Source organism: Trichosurus vulpecula, chromosome 7 (assembly GCF_011100635.1).
Source record: "Trichosurus vulpecula isolate mTriVul1 chromosome 7, mTriVul1.pri, whole genome shotgun sequence".
NCBI lineage: Eukaryota > Metazoa > Chordata > Mammalia > Diprotodontia > Phalangeridae > Trichosurus > Trichosurus vulpecula.
Window position 1 is genome coordinate 122,663,039 of NC_050579.1, and position 18,303 is coordinate 122,681,341.

The 18,303-nt window shown below is 39.2% G+C and overlaps 1 protein-coding gene across 1 annotated transcript in view; it reads left to right on the forward strand.

Annotated features, from left to right (window-relative positions):
• The window catches only part of IL20RA (interleukin 20 receptor subunit alpha), a 67,944-nt gene that overhangs the window by 36,017 nt on the left and 13,624 nt on the right, over positions 1–18,303 (forward strand). The window contains exon 2 of the mRNA XM_036767888.1: positions 12,155–12,290. Within this exon, the coding sequence (XP_036623783.1) occupies positions 12,155–12,290 (136 nt within the window). The remainder of the gene's footprint in view (positions 1–12,154; positions 12,291–18,303) is intronic.

Here is an 18,303-nt window from a genome sequence, read left to right on the forward strand (position 1 = left end):
TAGTGAATTATTAGCCCAGAAACTGGCTTCTTTGGGTTTATCAAAGAGTAGATTGCTAAACTTGTTGATTTCACCTACTTGTGTACCTATCCTATACCACTGATCCACACCCCTGTTTCTTAACCAGTACCAGGCAGTTTTGATGACTGCTGCTGTGTAGTACAGTTTAATATCTGGTGTGGCTAAACCACCATCCCTAGCATGTCTTTTCATTAATATCCTAGATACTCTAGACCTCTTGTTTTTCCAAATGAATTTTGTTATTATTTTGTCCAGCTCAGCAAAAAAAATTTTGGTAGTTCGATTGGTATGGCACTGAATAGATAGATTAATTTAGGTAGAATTGTCATTTTTATTATATTAGCTCGGCCTAACCATGAGCAACTGATATTTCTCCATTTATTTAGATCTGATTTTATTCGCGTGAAAAGTGTTTCATAGTTATGTTCATATAGGCCCTGGGTTTGTCTTGGCAAATAGACTCCCAAATATTTTATAGTGCCTTCAGTAACTTTGAATGGAATTTCTCTTTCTATCTCTTGCTGTTGGGCTTTGTCAGTAATGTATAGGAATGCTGAGGATTTATGTGGGTTTATTTTATATCCTGCAACTTTGCTAAAGTTGTTTATTATTTCAAGTAGTTTTTTACTTGATTCTCTAGGATTCTCTAGATAAATCATCATATCATCTGCAAAAAGTGATAATTTAGTTTCTTCTTTTCCTATTCTAATTCCTTCAATTTCTTTTTCTTTTCTTATTGCTACAGCTAATGTTTCTAGAACCAAATTGAATAATAGGGGTGATAATGGACATCCTTGTTTCACCCCTGATCTTATTGGGAATGCATCTAGTTTATCCCCATTACAAATAATGCTTGTTGATGGTTTTAGGTAGATGCTATTTATAATTTTGAGGAAGGTTCCCCTTATTCCTATGCTTTCTAGTGTTTTTAATAGGAATGGGTGTTGTACTTTGTCAAAGGCTTTTTCTGCGTCTATTGAGATGATCATATGGTTTTTGCTAGTTTTGTTGTTGATATGGTCAATTATGCTAATAGTTTTCCTAATATTGAACCAGCCTTGCATTCCTGGAATAAATCCTACCTGGTCATGGTGTATTATTCTCGTAATGAGTTGCTGCAATCTTTTTGCTAATATTTTATTTAAAATTTTTGCATCAATATTCATTAGAGAAATTGGTCTATAATTTTCTTTCTCTGTTTTAACTCTACCTGGTTTAGGTATTAGTACCATATTTGTGTCATAAAAAGAATTTGGTAGGACTCCTTCTTCTCCTATTTTCCCAAATAGTCTGCAAAGTATTGGAATTAGTTGTTCTTTAAATGTTTGATAGAATTCACATGTAAAACCATCTGGCCCTGGAGATTTTTTCCTAGGGAGTTCGTTGATGGCCTGCTCAATTTCTTTTTCTGATATGGGGTCATTAAGAAATTTCACTTCCTTCTCTGTTAGTCTGGGCAGTTTATGTTTTTGTAGATATTCATCCATATCTCTAAGGTTGTCAAATTTATGGGCATACAGTTGGGCGAAATAATTCCTAATTATTGTTTTGATTTCCTCTTCATTAGAGGTGACCTCACCCTTTTCATTTTTGATACTAGTAATTTGATTTTCTTCTTTCTTTTTTTTAATCAAATTGGCCAAAGGTTTGTCAATTTTATTGGTTTTTTCATAAAACCAGCTCTTTGTTTTATTTATTAATTCAATAGTTTTCTTGGTTTCAATTTTATTAATCTCTCCTTTGATTTTCAGTATTTCTAATTTGGTATTTAATTGGGGGTTTTCAATTTGCTCTTTTTCTAGCTTTTTCAGCTGTATGCCCAGATCATTGATCTCCTCTTTCCCTATTTTATTCATGTAGGCATTTAGAGATATAAAACTTCCCCTAAGAACTGCTTTTGCTGCATCCCATAAGTTTTGGTATGTTGTTTCATTATTGTCATTCTCTTGAATGAAATTATTGATTGTTTCTCTGATTTGATCTTTGGCCCACTCACTCTTTAGAATTAAATTATTTAGTTTCCAATTATTTTTTAGCTTATTTTTGCATGGTTCTTTATTAAAAATGATTCTTATTGCATCATGATCTGAAAAGGATGCATTGACTACTTCTGCTTTTCTGCACTGGATTGTGAGGTTTTTATGCCCTAGTACATGGTCAATTTTTGAGTATGTGCCATGTACTTTTGAGAAGAAAGTATATTCCTTTTTATCCTCATTCAGTTTTCTCCAGAGGTCTATCATATGTGCCTTTTCTAAAATTCTGTTTACCTCCTTAACTTTTTTCTTATTTATTTTGAGGTTAGATTTATCAAGTTCAGAAAGGGGGAGGTTGAGGTCTCCCAATATTACAGTTTTGCTGTCTATTTCTTCCTGTAACTCCCTTAACCTCTCCTCTAAGAATTTGTATGCCTTACCACTTGGTGCATATATGTTAAGCAATGATATTGCTTCATTGTTTATGGTGCCTTTCAGCAGGATATAATGTCCTTCCTTATCTCTTCTAATTAGATCTATCTTTACTTTTGCTTTGTCTGAGATTAGGATTGCTACACCTGCTTTTTTTACTTTAGCTGAGGCACAATATATTTTACTCCAGCCTTTTACCTTAACCCTATGTGTATCCCCCTGTTTCAGATGTGTTTCTTGTAAACAGCATATTGTAGGATTATGGTTTTTAATCCATTCTGCTATCTGCTTCTGTTTTGTGAGAATGTTCATCCCCTGCACGTTCAGGGTTATGATTTCTATCTGTGTCTTTTTCTCCATCCTAATTCCCCCTGTTTATGCTTTTATTTCTCCCTTTCCCCTTCTCCTCCCCAACAAAGTTTTGCTTTTGACCGCCGCTTTCCTCAGTTAACCCTCCCTCTTTATTCCCCTCCCTTATCTAACCGTTACCCACTTGATACTTCTCCTCTTCCTTCTGCCCTCCCCCCTCCCTTTTTCCCCCCTTTCCCTCCCACTTCCCGTAGGACAAGTTAGATTTCTAAACTTATCCGAGTATGTTATTCCCTTCTTGAACTAGATCAGATGACAGTAAAGCTCAAATACTGCTCTTCTCCCTCCCTTCTTTCCCTCTACTATAATATGTTTTTTTTGCCACTTCCTTTGGTGTAATTTACCCTTTTCTACAACCTTCTTACCACTTCCCTCATAGCCCTCCCTTTATATCTCTTGTTTATATTTTATATCTTTACATCAGTCAATTTATACAGGCATTCACAACCTATGTATATCCCTTTCATTTGTCACAATAGTTGTACCATTCACACGAATGACTTATATATGTATATGTATATATATATATACATAAAAAACATACATAAGATGATATAATCCCACATAAAGATGTAAACAACCTAAGCTTATTGGTTAATGAAGTTTGTGGGGTTTTTCCCCCTGGTTACCTTTTTATGTCTCTCTTGAGGTTTGTATTTGGAGATCAAATTTGCCATTGAGTTCTGGCCTTTTCATCAGGAAGGTCTGGAATTCCCTTATTTCATTGAATGTCCATCGCCTTGCCTGGAAAATTATGCTTAGTTTTGCTGGGTAGTTGATCCTTGGTTGTAGTCCCAGCTCCTTTGCCCTTCGGAATATCATATTCCAATTTCTCCTGTCTTTTAATGTGGAAGCTGAGAGATCCTGCGTGATCCTGACTGTAGTTCCACGATATTTGAATTGCTTCTTTTTGGCTGCTTGCAGTATTTTCTCCTTAAGTTTATAGCTCTGAAATTTGGCTATAATATGTCTTGGTGTTTTCAGTTTGGGATCTCTTTCAGGGGGTGATCGGTGAATTCTTTCAATGACTATTTTGCCCTCTGGTTCTAGGACCTCTGGGCAGTTGTCTTTGATAATTTCTTCGAAGATACTGTCAAGGCTCCTTTTTTCATCGTGGATTTCCGGTAGACCAATAACTCTCAAATTGTCTCTCCTGGATCTATTTTCCAGGTCAGTTGTTTTGCCAATCAGATATTTCACATTTTTTTCTATTTTTTCATTCTTTACATTTTGTTTTATTACTTCTTGATGCCTCATAGATTCATTAGCTTCCACTTGCTCAAGTCTAATTTTAAATGAGTTAGTGTTTACATTTTGCTTTTGAGCATCCATTTTCAATTGGTTGATTTCACCTCTCAGGGTGTCCTTTTCTCTCTCTAGATTCTGAATCTCCATAGCCATTTCGCCAATCTTATTCTTTAGGGACTTGATTTCGTCAGTGGATTTTTTCTCCCTTTTTTCCATTTTTTCCATATTTTCTTTTAGCTCCCTAATTTGGTTTTTAAAATCCTCTTTTAGCTCTTCCAGCAGTGCTTTTTGGGCTGGAGACCAGATCATATTAGCTTTTGAGGTATCTGATGTATCTACCGTGTCATTGCTATCTTCTTCTAAGTCGATATTTTGATCCTGCCTGTCTCCATAAAAAGAATCTATTGTCCTCGGTTTTTTTGTGTTCTTCTTCATGTTGGATTGCCTTTTGCTGGCGTTAGAACGAATTTCTATCTGTGAGTCTCAGGGCTTTCTGTCCCAGCTTTCTTATTCTGGGGGTTGTGAGTCTAAAATTATAACCTTCAGTTTCCTGAGGTGTGGGGGAGGGGTCTGGCTCCCTGGCGTCTCACTCCCTATGGGTGCTCTCCAGCACTTGCTTTTCAGCAATGGTCTCAGCCGTTTGTTGTTTGAGCTGATGACTGGCGCTTCCCCTGGGGGAGCAAGGTTACGTCTGGGCTCCTGGCTTGGCCCCCTGCCGACTCTTCCCCTCTGGGACTAATGAGCTTCTAGTATTTGTCCTGTGAAGCCCCGCTACTCTCTCCTCTGTTTCAGTTCTCTTTTTTTTTTTTTTCCCGAGGAATTCTCTGGGTGAGGGGGGGAGGGGTTAGAGCCGCTTACCTAGCCATTGAGTCTTCCGGAAGTTCAAGAGGCCGAAATCCTGGGTTTTGCAAGCGGCAGGACTGGGTGTTTTCGCGGCTGGTGGCGTTGCGCTGCCTCTCGTCGCTCCCAGAGACTGCCGTCCTGTGTTGGGAGGCCTGGGGATCTCTGCCGGTTTTGGGCGCCCAGCTTTCTCCCAGCCCGTCTCCCACGTGGATTTCCCAGCCAGCCGCTTCCGCCTTGGTCTGGAGCAGCTCCGCACCGGGCACTCTCCGAGCCTGCAGGTTCGTTCCTCCGGCCTTTCAAACTCTCCCGGCTCGGAAATTTGCCCCACGCAGACTGCTCGCGGTTTCTGACTCTCTCAAATCTGCTCAAATTCACTTTTTTATGGGAATCTGACAGACCTTGTGAGAGAGCTCGGGTAAGAGGCTGCCTTCATGCGGCCATCTTGGCTCCGCCCCCCAAAAGCCCCCGTTTTAAAAAATTTCTTATGGCTTAAAATTATTGATTTTGATCAACCAATTGGCAACACTATTTTTTCTTCTGGTGAAACAAAATTAAAATTTAACAAATGCTTATTAAGTATCTACTTTGTGCACAGCACTGCATGGGGGAGATGTAAGGATAAATAAGATGAGGTACCTGCCTTCATGGAGCTTATGATCTATTAATAAGTTCTAAGGTCACGGTAATTGACTTAAGACTCCATGGGCAGACAGTTCATCTAACAGTCACCAATAAGCCCGAGGCCTTAGCGGCCGGTAGCCTGTGACTGTGACCTTAAAAATTCTCTCGGTCTAGCTCTTGGCCAGATGAGAGCTCATACCAAACGGGTTAAGGTGTTAGAGAAAGGCAGATTGTTTCTAATTCTCAGTTATCTGCTACAAAATATAAGCGTACATTAAGCAAAACATAAACATATAAGCATACGTTAAACAAAATGTTTATATTTCATAGCAGATCACCAAGAATAAGAAACCCACCACATGTGTGTAGAAACACACGCATATATACACGTATGTGTATCAGTATGGATAACCTGTAAATCTCTTTTGGCTTTGGGGTATTCTTTTTGCACCTGTGGTTGAATATGGGTGTTTCTGGTTTTGAAGGAATTCACAATTCAAAGTAAATAATGGTGCCAGAGCTGTAACTCGGAAGGATCTGGTAAACTGTCCAACTTCTCCATCCTTCCCCCCATTCCTCAGTCTAAGAGGAGAGGAAATAGAGTTATTTCTTCGAGGAGACAGGAAATTTCCTCAGCAAAGATGAAGAAACTTTTGTTCAACTTCTTGCTAAGTCATATGAATCAAAGATCTGTGTCAACCAGAGCAGGAGATGGCGTCAGCAAGAATTTAGGATCTCATTTTTAGAGTTGGAAGGGACCTTTGAGGTCAGCTAGCACATGGGCTTCATTTTACAGAGAAGGGAACTGAGGCCTAGAGAGGTTAAGTGATTTGCTCAAGGCCACACAGGTAGTAAGTGTCAGAGCTGGGATTTGAACTCAGGTCCTTGTGACTTCAAGTTATACTCTCCTTCCAAGCTGGCTGCCATCACTGATCTCTTAGATGCTGTTCTGATCCAGACACTGTCAGGCCAAATCTACTCTAGGAGACAGCAATGGTTTTCCTTGTCAAGCTTGTGTCAAGCAACACCGATTCTAGCGTGTGAGAAACAAAAGGATAATGGAGAGAGAAGGCCATCCTGACTCAGGCCAGGTGTCTATGAGTCTGGGGCTGCAGCTCTGGTCAGCTATGACACAAATAAGTCCTCCATTTTGGAAGAGTCCAGCAATATGGTGAGTGTAGAAATCCTTGCGGCTTCCCATACAGGGCAGAACTGAGATGACACATTGGGTGGTGCCCAATAAGGCCACATTTAAAGTTAGGCAAGCTTCATACATCTGCAGCCATGGCTTTGTATCTCAGCGCATCAGTGTTCCTTTGTTGTATATCCTACAACAGGAAGTTAATCGGAGAACCTGTCAGTGGGGTCCTATCTGCACAGTGGGGAAAGGCTCTGGTTATTAATTTACCTAGCTGCTAAGGAGATAACAGGGCCCAGTTTGGCTCCATTGTGTTCGAGGGTTTCTGCTTTGCATTGATTAGGCACAAGAAAAAACTAGGCTTGGAGGTCTTTGACTCACCTGGCTTTTTCTCCTACCACATCCCCCTGCCTCCAGGCAAACCTATATGAGGAAGTGGACAAGTACATTTCCTATATTTAATGCCCTTGAAACGAGGAGGCTTTAATCCCTGGCTGAAATGACAAAGCTCAGAGTTTCCTCTTCGGGGAGTCAGCCTTATGCCACTGCAAGGGCACACTGGAGAAGGACCCATAATAGCTGCCCTGAAGTAGATGTAGTTGGTAAGATCATCGTTCTCTCAATTTCTCAGTCTGGCAGACCCTTCCCTGTGCTCTCCACAATCTGCAACTTGAGATTCAGCCATAGAGACTTCTGCAATTCTTCCAAGCCAGTTGGCTTCATCTGTGGAGACTGGGAGCCAAAGAAACCCTTGGAGAACCTCCACCTCACACGCAGATACACCTTACATGAAAGGCCCTGGACAGAACTCAGACCAGGGAGTCTAGAAATGGACACGTCGGATAGACATGCCTTAGAGTCCTTATATATTTAGGACTAAAGTCATCAGGTCTGCATGTCATCAGCTACAACCAGGGGTCAGATATGGTCAGCTCCTATCTCTTTGCTACTACACACCTTGCCACCTTCCCACCCAGCATGGAGGCCAATCTGGACTGAGTAGATTTCAGGACTGGTCTGCAATAATATAGTTACTAAGTACATGGTTTTTGGATTAGCCCCTCCCCTGGTTCTCGAGACTTGTGGACACTTAAAATGTCACTATACTCCATCTGTTCTGTAGCACAAACAAGGTAAAACTGTTGATGTATGCCAACTCCTGGGGCAGCTGTGGACCCCGGCTATCTTCTTTGTCCTGTCCTCATCTGAGATGCCCAATCCTAGCTAGTCTTTTGGAGTCAGGGTGCTGTCCACCTCCTTACAGTAGCAAGGTGTCAGATCATATCTCAAAAACACTTGAGTTCTCCCCATCCAGCTCTGGCTCACTGAAAGGCCTTTGCCAGCCCACTATTTCTACCTCCACCTTTGTCTCTCTGTCTCAGGCTCCTGAAGACAATGGTCTCAGCTTCTGGACCTGTCTGGGGTTGTGTGAATCAGTCAAATCATGATGGTAAAGAGCTATTAACATATAAAACAATGTAAAAATTATCAGGCATCACTGTTTCATGTAAGGGCTGCATATAAAGATGTGTTTGCATATACAGATATGTCTGCATACATGCACACATGTTGTTTATATACCTCTGGAATGTTTTGGGATTTTTTCCTTTTTTGAGCCTGGGCCTCCCTGTCTCATCCAAGTTAAAAGTGCAGTTGGCCACTTACCACAGACTCCGTTTCCAATCAGTAGGCAAGTTTTGACCTCTTTTTTTCCCTCACCTGGGATGGTTAACCCCTCCTTAGGCAGCTTGATGGAGCTCTGCTCCATGAAGCTCACCATATTGGTGTTACACTTAACTCAGATACCCAATCGGCTTAGCCCACTACAGCACAGAATCCCTGAGCTTGTATGTTTTTTTAAAGCTATCTAAATGCAATCTAACAAGCCCTGGGGATAAAAAGGTTAAAATTTAATAGTTTCTGCTCTCAAGAAGCTTACATTCTACTATCTAAACCAGATAAGTTTCAGATTCCTGGAAATTTCAATTCAGTATTTACCCAGATCAGAGGTGAAGATTTATTTCACATTATGTATACAGAAATGCAAGTAAATTAAGTCCTTCCTTGCAGTGAGTCCAGCACTCCATCTAGTATGGCTTGCCTTTATATAGATCATACAGGAGTGGGAAGAGAAGGAAATGGCAAGCCACTCCAGTATCTTTGCCAAGAAAGCCCCAAGGGGATCACACAAAGAGATGGACATGATTGAAAAAAAATGACTGAACAACAACAAAAGGAGTGGGAATTGACCTAAAGATCTGGCCTGGATACAGAGGATTTCTATTCCTAAATTCAGGGATCCTTTAGGAAGGGTTACTTTGAGAGGATTAGGACAGCCAAGTGGTTAATTGTGGGAATTGGGTGAAACATGCTGACTCCATCTTGTGACTTAATTCCAGAGCTAGCTCACTTCTCTTTCCATTCAATTATGGATCTAGTCCAATTTCTGTCTTGTGTGAAATCTTTATTTAATTGTGGGAATCATGAGAGGACTTTGCTGCATTGCTTGAACCTAGCTCTGCATGATTGGGTGTTAGACCAGCTCTACCTGCTGCTTAGAGATCCTTAAAGACCTAGGTTATGCTCACCAGATCTGAAGATGGATGCTAGGAATTTTCTCACAATTATACATCTCAAGCAACTCATGTCTTACCTGAAAACTGGCTCTGTACTTGCTCATTCAGTTATTGTTTTCATGTTCCCTTGATTAAAAACACACTTGGGGGGAGTGGGACACCTCTTTTTCTGATTTCAGGTAATTGCATTTGTCTACTCTCCCCCTAAGCTGAGGAGGACTGATCCTGATTTGTTATGCAGTTGACATGCATTGCCTAATAAATGGATATTCTCAGAAGCTTGAACTTTGTTTCCTTAATCATTACACCTTTTACATGCCACAATTATAAAATGTTGAGCCCAAATCACACGTGCTAAGCACTAGCTTATTTTCCTCCATCAAACTCCAATTTTCCTTTATCTCTTAGAATCCCTAGATTCCTTCAAGACCCAGTTGAAGCATCACTTTCTTCATAAAGTTCAATTTTTTAATCTGCTGGAACTACCAGTGGCTCCCCAAATTACTTTGTATTTATTTTAAATATATTTTGAATTAGTTTTATACCTATATGTTGTTTTTCTTGATAGAATATAAACTTCTTGAGGTCCGGGATTGTTTCACATCCCACAATTAACCACTTGGAGGGAGGATGGGAGGAAGGAAAAGAAGGAAGGAAGGAAGGAAGGAAGGAAGGAAGGAAGGAAGAAAGGAAGGAAGGAAAGAAGGAATGAAGGAAGGAAGGAAGGAAGGAAGGAAGGAAGGAAGGAAGGAAGGAAGGAAGGAAGGAAGGAAGGAAGGAAAATTATGACAAAAACATTGATTAAAATGGATTTATTACATATGAAGTATTGAGCTAAGTGTTGGGAATACAAAGAGTAAAACAAGACAGTCCTTGCTTTCAAGGATTTCACTTCTATTCAGGGGAAAAAATATATAGGAGGTTTCAGCACCAAGTTAGGTGGAAAGGCCCATGGTCCTTATAATGCAGTGATAAAAGCAAATGGTAAGGTAGTTTAAGAGATGATTCCCTGGATGGCTTCAGGGAGCTGTACTGGAGGCAGGGCTAGTGGTTTGGGAGATACCACCATTCCCAAGGCTCTTGTGTTCAAAATTCTGGGCTGTCTCCATTGGGTTCTGAGTAAAGATGGTGGTCAAAATATTGGAGGTGATTTTATTATCTCAGCACATGCCACCACCTCCTCTCTCTCCCTCTGGATGCCCTGGTGCTTCAGTTCCTATTGGTTTTGCATGGAGGACCTTATCAAGTTCTTCAGATAATTTCTCTACCTCTTCAACCAATATTGATACATAAACTACAGTTACTCTCGTGGTGGTTGTTTTGCAAATGCTTATCATGAAGAGTACAAATAAGCCCTGAAATCATGCTTCTCATTGCCATTAGGCATGCAGTAACAGCTCCACCACTTCCTTCTTTGTCTCTCCAGGGATGTGAGCCATCCCTTTATTTAGCTGCAATTTTCTTACTTCTTTGGTTTTGTTTATAATTGAAAATGTCAAGAGTAATATGACTGCTCCTCATCTACTCATTGATTATTGGCCAAGGATTTCATGTTTATAAGACCAACAACCAATCTAAAGTTTGTAGATCATCTAAACGTTGTGATTCTTTGCTACCTTTTCTGCCACTCTTCCACCGTCACTGTAGAATTGCCACAGGAATGGGGGCCATTTTGTATTTTTCTTTGTGGATTGCTGTGACCAAAGAAATAACCAAGTGGCCAGTCTACTGGTCTCTCTGTATTTAGAGATGATGAGGCGCTCTGCTCTCAGCTAGGATTAGCTAAGAAAAACAGTCTCGTTCTGTTGCTGGAGGCCATGCTAGAGATTTTTCTAGCATGATAGAACCTGTCAGAGATTACTAACTACCTCACAGAGTTGCAGTGAGTATCAAATGAGATAACATATGTAAAATGCTTTCCAAATCTTTAAGCGCTACATAAATGCTAGTTGTTAGCTTCTCCGGGCCTCAGTTTCTTCATCCGTAAAATGAGGGAGTTAGACTAGATGACCTTTAAGCTCCCTTCCAGCTCTAATTCCACGATCTTTATGGTCCTCTGGCATCACCTTCAAGAGCCCAGGGCACCTCCATACCAGATGAGGCATGAAAGTCAAACCCTTATGGAGAAGTCACAAAAATACTCCAAACCTCAGTTTCTTCCTGTATAAAAATAAGAATGAAAATACTTAAACTTAAACTGCCTACGTCATGGGACTATCGTGTGGCTATAATTAGATAATGTATATAAAGGGTTTTCCAAACTCAAAAGTTCTGTGTAAATTTCAGTTGCTATTAGTGCTAATTTTAGCATACATGAACCAAGTGGGTTTATCTAGCCCTAGACCACCTTCAATGGCTGCATTGGAAGACTTTTTGACTCCCTGTACTGTGATATTTCCAAGCCTCTTGTCAAGAAGGATATGTGGGCAGTCATGACGGGACATGTTCTTCCCACAGTAATGCTATTACTCAGTGCTTTGATCACAAATGAAATTTAAATTCTTCCTCTCATTGGATTGTATCATCCTTCATGTTGGAATTAAAACTTGTTTTTTCATTCCAAGATGGTCCTTCTTCCTCTTTTATAATTTAGGTATGTGGTATTTAAATGCTTCTCCAATCCTCCATTATTATACTAAAATAGTAGCTAATTATCTGCAGTGTATTCCATTGATTCATTAAATCCTCTAGTATGATTTTGGCAAGACCAAATCGTTTGAACAAATCCGCTTATTTCACACTGATTGTCTATTGTAGCGTGTATATTGTAACATCCATCATCATACCCTTTTAATAAAAACAAGGTGGTCGTTTTTTTAAAGTTGTTATAGAACTTTGCTGTTTTGTATTTTAAGCACACACTCTCCAGTTTAATAAGTGACAAATATTTTTCTTTTCTGTATGAATGCTTCCTTTTTTTACTTTTTCAGCACCTTGTATCAATACTGGTATACCTAAACCAACCAATGTCACTTTCTCATCTGTAAACATGAAGAATGTTCTACAGTGGAATTCACCAGAGGGTCTAAGAGGAGCTGAAGTTGTTTATACTGTGCAGTATCTAATGTAAGTTTTCTATTTGTTTGATTTTTCCTTTTTGCCATCTTTGACCAAGGATTATCGTGATATGAACGAAGAGAAAACTCTCATAGCATCAAATAATAGCTCTTAAGCCAAATAAAGTTAGTTCATTAAATTCTAATATATTTTTATGTTAGGGCAGCTAGGTGGCACAGTAGATAGAGAGCAGGGCCTGGATTCAGGAATCTTCCTGAGTTCAAATCCAGTCTCAGACACTTACTAGCTGTGTGACCCTGGGCAAGTCATTTAACCCTATTTGCCTCAGTTCCCCATCTGTGAAATGAGCTGAAGATGAAAATGGCAAACCCCTCCTTGCCAAGAAAACCCCAAATGGGGTCACCAAGAGTCAAAAATGACTAAACAGCAACAAAATATTTTTAAGTTAAAGTGACAAAATGTTGTTTGTTTTCATTAAAGAAGCAGCAGCATTGGTCCTGGTCAAGGGACAAATATTTAAGTGGAAAAGGATGGACAAAATTTCCATCCTACACAAGCAAATAGGACAATTCACCCAGTATGAAACTTATTTATGGGCAAAAGTAGTTTAATGGAATTCCAAAGGTTCTTACGCTAACAACGTTTAGACGATCTACAAATTTGGTGCAAAATCCTGAGCAGCAAAATCAGCCCTTCCTAACTTGTTGAATAAGATATTGATCAGCCTTGGCACCAATGAAGAGATGAAGAAATTCATCTCCTCCTTTGGGTAGTAGAGGTGAGGGAATACAAGTACAAAATGTTATACACACTGTCAGCCAAGATCACTGGGTTGGTAGTTTTACTTAATGCTTTTCCTTGTTCCCAGGGAGAGCTTTGGAGGTTAGGGGATATCCAAAAATGACAGTGATATATAAACAAAAACATCATTTATCAATGAGCACATTGAAGAGACATATAGGCTTATAATACTCCTATGATTAAAATGGAACCACTACCCAGTTGACCTTTTCTTATTGATTTAGAAATTTCTTAATTGGTGATTTGGACATTTAAAATGAGTTCTTGCATTCATATTTGAATATTCCTCAGTATCTATTCTCTTCAGAATTCTCCTTTAGGTGGAGGTACAGGGCTTATTCTGATCCTTAGATGTTAATGTGATTGGAAGGTTGGGAATGGGGAGAACATAACCACACAGGATTTATGTAAGCAAACACAGTTTTTATTGCACAACAACAAAAAAACTTGCAGATTTCTTTACTATAAAGGAGTACTTATGTGTCTGTGCATGTTGCAAGTCCATATGAAAACATTTTAAGGCAAGCAACAATAGAGTTGGGCAAAAAGGCATCCCAAAGTCACCAGACTCCTGCAAGCAGTGAGGCTACATTCCCATTCAAATCAGTTGAACCACCATTTGTTAATCATAAGTCCCTAGAGGAGACTGTGTGGTTAAGTTTAGCTAAGACATGACTCCTGACCTGATGGAGCTGCCAGCCTATTGGGGGATACAACATATACCCGATGAACTACAATACAAAGTAATAGTTCATAAGTGCCTATGATGATGGGTGTCTAGAACTCTGCTCTGAGTAGGTGGGGTAGGAGCGGTCATTACTAACTGAGGGAATTATTACATAAAAGCATAAAGCCAGTTCATAAGAATGGGGGGAAAACTACATTATTTGAACTATGAGAATTCCTGTTTCTCATTGTCTGCTAAGTTGCTAGTTAATTACTGCTAATGCAGTGATTAGAAATGAGATTGATTTAACCTATTGCTGAGTGAAGTGAGCAGAACCAGGAGAACATTGTACACAGTAACAGCTACAGTGTGTGAAGACTGATTCTGATAGACTTACCCCTTCTCAGCAATGCAAGGACCTAAAACTTTTCCAAGGGACTCATGATGGAAAATGCCATCCACATCCAGAGAAAGAACTATGGAGTCTGAATGCAGAGCGAAGCAGGCTCTTTTCTCTTTTGTTTTGTTTTGTTTCTCATAGTTTCTCCCATTTGTTATAATTCTTTTATACAACATGACTAGTGTGAAAATGTGTTTAATAGAAATGTATGTGTAGAGCCCATATCGGATTGCATGCCATCTTGGGGAAGAAGGAGGGAGGGAGGGGGAGAAAATTTTTTTTGAACAATTAAAATGAATTTATTTTTGAAAAATAAGGGGGAGAAAATTTAAAACTTATGGAAGTGAATGTTGAAAACTGGAAAATAAATAAATTAAATATTTTTAAAAATTTAACCTATTCCCTATAGGTACCTTCACAATTTCACATAAACAGAGATGAAATTAAACTGAGTTAGAAGATAATTAGCTTTTTACTACTTAAGAAATACCCTTCCCGATAATACAACTGGAGAAGCTTAGCATTATATACTATACTGCATTGTATTTGCAGTCATAGCTTAAAATTTCTCCTTTAATCTGTTATTAGTTCCATTTGGACTTCGTCTAACAAATCATGGGATCACAGTATTTGGAGCTAGAAGGGCCTTCAAAGATCTCTTATTCCAGGAATTCTTACTCTTTGTTATGATAATGGACCCCATTGGCAGTCTGGAGAAGTCTATGGATCCCTTCTCAGAATAATGTTTTTAAGTGCATAAAAATAAATAAGATTGCAGAGTAAACCAATTATACTTTTTATCAAAAATTTTAAAGTTTCAGTTTCATAGATGCCCTGAAATCTATCTATGGGCCCCAGATAAGGATGCTTGATCTAGTCCAAGGCCCTCATTCTACAAAGCTCCCAAGAGATAAAGTGACTTCCTTATGGTCATCCAGGTAGTAGTTAGCAGAGATGGGATTCCAAGTCTGATGCCAAATCCAGTGCTCTTTCCATTATGTTAGGTTCCCTCCCCATGAAAATCCTCTTCCTCCTCTTTCCCTGTTCCCACCCCACTCCCACCCCAGGCTCAGATACAGTCTAATGTTTTTTTATACATGTAGCATTATTACTGACATGTTGGCTGAAATACTGCATAACTATGCCTGGTCAGATGTTGTGGTTGTCCCGATCCCTGCAGATTCTGGCCGTTGATGTTTGACACATTAGGATTCATGCAGTGATAATAGAGATATGTCATTTTGGTTAGAGCAGAGGTCATCAACCTGGGATCTATTAACTTTTAAAAAATATTTTGATAATTGTATTTTAATATAATTGGTTCTCTTTGTAATCCTATGTATTTTATTTTATGCATTTGAAAGCATTATTTTGAGAAAGGCCTCATTGGCTTCACTAGACTGCCAAAAGATTCCAACACCAAAAGGTTAAGAATCCCTATTGGTCAATGGGATCAGACGTTCACTGTTATGTCTTGGATGACCAGGTAACTTTAACACAAGTGACTGTATACTTTTGCAAAATTCATACTTGAAATCTATTTCTACTAAAAGTATATATAAATCTATTTGCCAAAAAGCCTAGTTTCCCACAGCAGAGTGATGCCAACTCTGTCCTCAAGTGTTAAGCCCATGTTTTCTCCATAATTGTTCTTACCTTGCAGTATTTTGGTATAATTACTATTGCCTTTACAATTGTTTTTATTCAGCCATGCTCAACTCTTCATGACCCCATTTGGGATTTTCTTGGCAAACATACTAGAGTGGTTTGCCATTTCCTTCTCCAGCTCATTTGACAGATGAGCAAACAGGGCAAAGTGATTTGACCAGGCAGACTAGTAAATGTCTGAGACCATATTTGAACTCAGGAAGATGAGTCTTCCTTGACTCCAGGCCTATCCAGTGAGCCACCTAGCTGCACTTTATAATTACTATATTATAAAAGTCAAATCTCAATTGCACAAATTCAGTTACCTGTACTTTTAGAATGGACAAAATGATAAAGAAAATCCTCTTTCTGTATAGTGTGAGGCATTTGACAGAAGGGATTTATGGGATGATTTGTCTAGCTTTAATATAGATAAGAGCTATATATTATACCAAGTGTCTGTATAGAAAGGTTTCTTCTGTCTATCACAGGGTGGCTATTTGAATTTCAGGGGATTTTAGAACAACAACTGGAAGAGAATCCAAAGAACATCTAGTCCAATCACCTTATTTTTTATGTTTGCCCAGGTCACCAAAGTGTCAAAAGATTCTGGCAGGTCCCTTGACTCCAGACCCAGGGCTCTTTGCACTTTGCCACAATTTCCTATGCACTTGTGCTCATTCATGGATTGCTAAATATCAGTGCATAGGAGAGTCAACTATGACGGGCAAGAGAAACTTGCCTGAATAGAATGCACTCACATTATAACTTTCTATTATGCTTACCTATGCTCTTGTTTCCCCACCCCAACTCTTACCACTAGATTATAAACTCCCTTCAATCAACCAGTCAGTCAACAAGTCTTTGCTAAATGTTTACTATGTGCCAGGCACTGTGCAGGGCACTAGAGATACAAGGCCAGAAATGAAATGCTTCTTGCCCATAAGGATTTACATTCTGGATGGGGCGGGGGGAGACAAATGTACATGTATAAATATATACAGTACCTAATATATACAACATGAATAAATGGCAACTTGGGGAGTTAGGACACTAGGACCTGGGAGGATCAGGAAAGGCCTTGAGCTGAGCCTTGAAGGGAATTAGGGATTCTAAGAGGCAGAGGTGAAGAAAGAGTGTACTTTCTGCATTAGAACAGCTCTTGCAAAGGCCCTATTCCTTGAGCACAGAAACTGTATCTGGCTTCATCTTTGTATCCCTAGCACGCGGCAGAGCCTTAGACAAAGTAGGTGTTTCTAGGCATTGTGACACAATCCTGTAATCCCTAATCTAATTATAATATATAATTATAAAAATAATCCCTAATCAGTAGTGATCCAAGATGGCTGAAGTTCATGGGCCTTGGGAATTCTGAGCTTCATTAGACTCTGCAGCTCAGGTGTTTAAACTAAGTCTAGCATCAACATGGCAAGTCCCCAGGAGCAGGGGTCCACAGAGTTGCCTAAAGAAGAAAGAACCAGTCCACTTCAGAAACAAAGCTGATCAAAGATCCCTTGCTAATCAAAATGGAAATAGACCTGCGAATAGTACCTGCACGCCCAACTTGAGGGAAATAAGAAAATCCAGTCGATCCATGAATCAATCAATAAACATTTAAGTGTCTCCTATGTCAGACACGGTGCCAAAAACTGGGGATACAGAAAGAGGCAAAAGACAGTCCCCGCCCTTAAGTAGCTTACAATTTGAAAAGCATACTAGGTGTTCCATGAACACTAATTGAGTTTAATTGAGCTGCCTGCTGTGACAGCACAATATAATGAGTGGAAGAAATGAGCGCTCAATTATTAAACAGAATTCCTACCATCTATAGCTAAATGAAATTCTAATTTCACAGTTCTTGACCTCTCATTAATGATTCGGTTTATTGGGTAAGACATTGTAGCAGGTGTGAAGAAACCTCAAAGTTATTATTATTTCCATCTCTGTCTCCCTTTAAAGAGCTTTTGGTTTCTCAGTCTATTCAGTGGAAATAATAGTCTTTATCCATCCTACCTCACGCAGCATAATTAGGAAGATAATAGGTGTAAAAAACCTTATTATTATTAGTTTCAAAATAATTTTGGTGGACTCTGGCAATGAATTTCTATTGGATTTTTTTGATGTCAAACAGGTTTAAAATTATACAAAATGGTCAAGATATAGAATAATTAAGTCAGCAACAATAATTGTCCAGGACTAGGATGAGACTACCCTTTCTTATACCATCCAAGTGACTGCCATATACATACTGGCATATGTCATTACTGCATAATTAGATCACACAATATGTAAGACTCATACTGTAGTCCAAGAACATTAAGAAATTTGTACCATCCATCCAAGGCAAAATATGGATTTTCAATAAAATAGAGGACTTTCAAGCTTTCTCAGTGAAAAGACCAGAGATGAATAGAAAATTTGACTTTCAAACACAAGAATCAAGAGAAGCATGAAATGGTAATCAAGAAACGGAAATTGCAAGGGACTTACTAAAGTTGAACTGTTTTGTTTACATTCCTACATGGAAAGATGATGTGTATGATTCA